Source organism: Raphanus sativus, chromosome 9 (assembly GCF_000801105.2).
Source record: "Raphanus sativus cultivar WK10039 chromosome 9, ASM80110v3, whole genome shotgun sequence".
NCBI classification, from domain to species: domain Eukaryota; kingdom Viridiplantae; phylum Streptophyta; class Magnoliopsida; order Brassicales; family Brassicaceae; genus Raphanus; species Raphanus sativus.
The window spans coordinates 1,496,222-1,501,912 of NC_079519.1; the positions used below are offsets into that span (position 1 = coordinate 1,496,222).

The 5,691-nt window shown below is 35.9% G+C and overlaps 1 protein-coding gene across 1 annotated transcript; it reads right to left on the bottom strand.

The window, feature by feature from the left end:
* Window positions 1-2,158: 2,158 nt before the first annotated feature.
* On the bottom strand, window positions 2,159-4,899 carry LOC108860218 (putative pumilio homolog 7, chloroplastic). Its single transcript, XM_018634121.2, has 5 exons — window positions 3,632-4,899; window positions 3,386-3,548; window positions 3,125-3,288; window positions 2,625-2,880; window positions 2,159-2,545 (listed from the first exon to the last, which is right to left on the bottom strand). Exons 1-5 carry the CDS (start codon window positions 4,765-4,767, stop codon window positions 2,441-2,443), a joined length of 1,824 nt encoding a protein of 607 aa, XP_018489623.2. The 5' UTR covers window positions 4,768-4,899; the 3' UTR covers window positions 2,159-2,440.
* Between the last annotated feature and the right edge of the window lie 792 nt (window positions 4,900-5,691).

The window sequence follows — 5,691 nt, forward strand, 5'->3', positions numbered from 1 at the left end:
CTCTAAAAAATCATACTTTCGGAAATGGAGGTAGTAGTTTCTTCAACATATTAATATTGGTTTTAATGATATATTGACTAAGTAATTAAAAGTCAAAGTAAAAGATCAAATATATGCAATGAAGGAAGAACACGTGGTCAGAGTACCTTTAAATTGTGAAATCGGCTCACCATGAAAAGACGATTCTTGTAACATTTCTCTCCTCTCACCAGCTATTCAATTTTAATGTTTTTGCAACGAGACTTTTGCTAAGGAGCAACCGATGTTGGTGCTCTAAAAGATACTTAAAATGGGCTAAACCTATTTCAACGAAAATGTTGAGAAGACTTGAACTAATAATGGAGAGCTAAATTATTACTGGGCCAGGTACAGACATAACTTAGGCTGGAATGGATTAATCAGATCTAGACATAAACGAAGCCCATATAAGTGTTGAAAGCAAAGAGAGAATCAATTGGTTGATATGTGTTTCAAATTATCTTTTCAAAAATTTCATAATCTCTATTTTGGTAGCAAACAATACTATTTGACGTGGTAAACGGTAAGGAATTAGTGGATAGCCCTATTCGTCGCAAAATTTAACGGAAGTTAGGGAAGAATCACCGAAGGATCCATTACTTTAACCGTTTTTCAACCGCTGAGGAGGAGAATAGGGACAAAATGAATCGCTGTAATTTTTTTACATCACCAGTGTTAGCGGAGCTCTTTGATTATTTGATCGGTGAGTTTTCTATTTTATCACCGCGAAATCAATAAAGCAGAATACTGTGCCAAACAAGCAGGACTGATGTATGTGTTTTTTTTAAAACTGAGTGGATGTATGTGTTAAGGCACAAGAACATGCGTTATTGAGTGGCTGACAGTACTATAAGCTTTCCGTGTTTCTTAAGTCCAATGGCCGAAATCTACCTCCTTGCTACTCTCACCATCATCATAAAACATTTAATTTACTATTTATGAAGAATGATTTAACAAGGTTTTTAAGATATACGGGCATAGCTGTGTGCCTTTGCCTTGACGGCTAGACCATATATAGGTTTAGGGCTGTTACATTATTTTGAACAAACGTTACAAGGCTCAAAGCCTGTTTTGCCAAAGTATCAGCATCAGAGTTCCTTCCACGAGAAATCCAATAAAAAGAACTGAAAAGCAGTACATTCTATCCTAATGTCTGCTACAATACAGTACATTCTATCCTAATGTTTAGGGCTGTTACATAATATTGTTTTACCATAGGATTATTGTAAATTATGAATGTTGCTAAAAGTTCGGGCTTGTGAGTACAGTTCAGAGATGTTACGATAATGCTTAGGAAGGTTTTGAATATTTTAGCGTCCATATTTTTCTCGCCCATTCAACCAAATAACAATCTAGTTCGACAGAATAACAAGTTTTCTTCGTTATTATCAATGCTTTTTTTAAGTGAGATGAATATAAATGTTTAAAGAAAAAGTCTGGTGGTAATGGAACCTCGGCTGAGGTGCCCGCCACCCAGCTTCGAAACCCGGCCACAGCGATTTAACATCCTTACTGCTGGGGCGCTGGACCCCTTCGGGGGATATTTGGGAAAGTGACTGCCCAGACACCAGAGATATCAAAAAAAAAAAAATGTTTAAAGAAAAAGAGAGATGTACCAAAGAGAAGAATAATATTTGCAGAGAGTGAAATAAACTGCAAATAATAAAATCCCTCACATGATGGCGAATTGATATTTGCCACGAGAACAAAGCTAACAAGAATGGATCTTGCTGCTGAAAGAAGTGGCATATCTTTCTTCTACAAACAAAATCAACCCTCAAGATAACAAAATAATTTTAGCAAAAAAAAAAGATAACAAAATAAAATAAATCCTATTGTCTTTGTCTACCTATCATGTGAAGCTATCTAAACGAGAACTAGTCGTCTCGACCTTCAGGAACCGTTTGAAATTAGAGAAGAAAATGCTTATAATGAATGATTTATATGATCATGGAAATAGCATTGGTGTATATGTAGATATAGAGGCGCCCTCAAGTGTCGTGCTTCCAAAACCCTAATGCTCTTTTATGTGTAACGGTTTAGAAACCATAGTGGGCTTATTTAATAAAGCCCATATAACTTGTAAGCCTGCTGATATGAATGGATCTGATTAGTGAGTGAATAGTGAACTTTTACAAAATTGATACAAATAAGAATTTATTAAGAATTTATTCAAAGACCAAACCGGGATCTTAACCCGGAACCCGGTTTGTTACAACATGAAATTAGCAGGGACAAAACAAAAACAACAAAAGAAACAACAGAACAATACAATAGAAACAAAGAAAACAACAATGAGAAGCACTTCATCTCTGGATCTAAAATCACACAGAGTCCAGAGATTATTATTCATACGAACAAACAAAGCTTGATGAGGAATAACAACAACAGATTCTTTTACAGACTCAGCAGCATACCCTTTTCACTTCTTCAGTAGATTCCTCGAGAAAATCCTCTTGCAGTAAGGATTATTACGCAGAATCGAATGTGGCCTTATCACTTCCACTAGTGACGCATGGAGTGGACCCTGTTGATATGTTTCAATTCCGGTTTAAGTTGGTTCAAACCAAACCAAAAAATAAAATTAGTCGACTTGGTTGGTTTACCTTTGTGGCGGCAAGAGCGGCTTGGATGACAAAGTTGGCGTAAGGGTCTTGAAGAAGGTGATCAAAGTGAGGAACGGAGACAAGCTCACGTACTATCTGTGGACGACTCTCTGGACAATGCATGAGACATCTTTCCACCATGTGGCTACTGAACTTCTGCATGGATAACTGAACGTAATGCCCTTTTAACTGAGCTAGCATCATCGCTACCGCTGAAGGTATCCTCAGTTCTATAACGAACTGCACTGCATAGTTCCTGCAAAAAAAAGAAAAAAAAAATATTGATCATCCAAAAAAGAGTGCTTACGTCAACTATAAACATTTTTTAAGGTTAATATTGAAAAAAAATTCTACAATTTAGAGGCCATAATTCTGTAAATTTAGGGGTTAAGAAGAATGTTTCTTTATTTTTCAAAAAAGTGTTAAAAAGAGAGAGAAAAATGTTTCATTGTGTCCAGAACCAGCCGGTCATGTGTGTATTATGACTATCATGTTTTTACCCAAAGGGGTCTTGAGCAAGAAGGAGACTGTTTCTAGAGATTTCAGCGATCAGCTTCTCTCGTTGTTGCCTCATTGAATAAGCAATGCATTTTTGTAGCACACAGCATCCATGTCGATGTGTTGCAATCTCAGTACAGAACTTTGTCGCTGCGTCAAAGATAAACTGTCCAGAAACATAACAAAACAAAAATAACATTTAACCTAATATTATATGAACATAAAGAGTTAACAAGAAGAGAATGGACATTATTTATTTCAACCTTGTTATCTTCAGTGCCAAGGCACTGCAAGCAACGTTGGATCACATGGTTCCCATTCAAATCCTTGATCAAATCAAGAAAACCAGGTCTCAACGCTGACTTCACCATAGAAACCTGCTTCCCTGTTCTGATAGTTTCCACTAATCTCTGAACAACTCGAGTACTACAAAAAAAACAAAAAAAAAACAAGATTTAAAACATTATCCTTAAATCAAACATCATGTAATAATAATGATTTTTATTTACCCGTAGGCATTGAGAGATATCCTGATAAGTTGACCAGGCTCAGCAGTTGCAACGAGCACGATCTGAGTCCTCTGTTCTTCAGTACAAACATCTAGAAGCTTCTGCATCAAGTAATTCCCAAAAGGATCCATCATAAGCTCAACCACATGAGAGATAACTTCATTGAAGATTATCATGGCGTCAACAGGTGTTCCTTCATCAAAAATCCTCTGTAAGAATCTACATCCGTGTTGGTCTTTAGCCATCAAGTAAACGTATCCCTGAATGTCACACACGTTAGGTAGACTCGTGTGACATATCTCTGTATTATTATTGTTTCCATGATCAGACATCATCAATCCTCGAGTAACACCGCTTCTCTGAGGTTCCATGAAGAAACTATCATCAGAGGTAAACGGTTCAGAGACTTTAGAAGCCTGAGCTCCTTGGCAGAACAATGGCAACATGTCTGATGTTGTTGTTGGTGTTCCGTAGTAAGATGAGTGTTCTCTAACTCCTCCTAGATTCAGACCTAACCCTAACATCTCCTGACCGTTGATGTAAGGACTGTTGCTGGTTGGGTAGCTAGGCCATCCAACCTGACGAGAGTTGGCTATGGAATCTTGAGTTTGATGACCAAACATGTCTCTCTTGTCGTTGAACCATGTGTCACATGAAAACTCCTTTTGCGTGTGGAAGAATCCACCGTTGTTCCTCGGCTCATAGTGTGAAAAACAGAGTGGATCTAGAGAGGAACCACCACTATGATTCGACTCAAGAATGGATGCGAGAGGATCATCTTCTTCCACATCTTCTTTGATTTTCATACGGTAGAGATCGTCGCACAGACCAAAATTCTCACCGTTAGCACTCTTGTCATGGTGATGATGATAAGCGAACGGAGGAGAAGAGTGATTGTAGCTAGGGATAAGCCCGTTAAACGGAGGAGAAGCAGAGCTATCATCGGAAGAATAGAATCCGTTAGAGAAGGAACTCGAGAGTGAAAAATCAGAGGAAGAGTTAAAAGAGAATCTGTTGTTGCTGGGAGAGAAGTCTCCATGGAAGTAGTTTGGACGGGGAAGACTTAGGTTCGGAGGAGAATGAGACGGTGTTCGTAGAGGAGACGAAGGAGATGAATCTTCTCGAAACTCATCCATCTTTTTTACTTATATATCTAAGACAACAAGACTTGAACAAAGTAGAAAGACAATAGATAAAACTAGTTTTGTTTACGCCATTAAAATGAAACAAGAGGCTCAAGAGAGTAGTAGAAGAATAGAGGGAGTGAATTTTCTTATTTCTTGGCTAAGTATTCTTTTTCTCTAACAGCTTTGGATCAAGTAATTTTCAAATAAATAAGATCTCGTAGATATCTGCTTGATTTACTATTTTTGACATAACAATCTTTTCAATTTTGTAGTGTAAGACTAAATCAATAGATACAGATATAAGACTGGATCATCAGAAATTATCGTTAGGGTTTTTGAATCGGTAAAACTTTCTTAAATTTCTATAATTTTGTTTAATTAGAGAATGTTTTTTTTTGTAAAATAATTCAGGTGAATATAAGTTATCTATTTTTATGCCACTGTTGAGTGTTCAAATAAAACCATATAAAATGAGAGCTATATCTATGGACGAAGTATGTGGCATATTAAAGTTGTAATGTATTGTAGATGTTAAATTTCAAAAAATATGTTAAATTTTTTGATATACCATATATATATATATATATATATTATATATATATATTGTTTTAAATAGAATAAGCCTAAAAATTAATTTTTTTAGAACAACAAAGATCTACTTCAAAAAAATACGAAATTGGTATATTTTTAGTATATTCTATTTAAGGTATTAAACTGAATATTATCCACGATATGTGATCCTAATTTGTAGTAACTAAATTTTGAATCGCCAGAGATCTTTTGTTTACACTACAACACGTATTGCAGAGAAATAAAAAGGGAGGGTAAACAAAACTGGAAAGTAAAATCTTTTGTTTCTACGAAGTAACAAAAAGAGTAATAGGTCGACAAAAAGAATAGACTAATAAAATATACTTGAGCGCAAAACTTTAT

What these genes read in the sequence shown, in the direction of transcription:
- LOC108860218 (XM_018634121.2), bottom strand. Translation starts at nt 4,767, where the DNA reads ATGGATGAGTTTCGAGAAGATTCATCTCCTTCGTCTCCTCTACGAACA. An exon ending in TTGGCACTGAAGATAACAAG is followed by an intron (nt 3,289 to 3,385) that starts GTTGAAATAAAT and finishes GTTTCTGGACAG; the next exon opens with TTTATCTTTGACGCAGCGAC. An exon ending in CCGCTCTTGCCGCCACAAAG is followed by an intron (nt 2,546 to 2,624) that starts GTAAACCAACCA and finishes ACATATCAACAG; the next exon opens with GGTCCACTCCATGCGTCACT.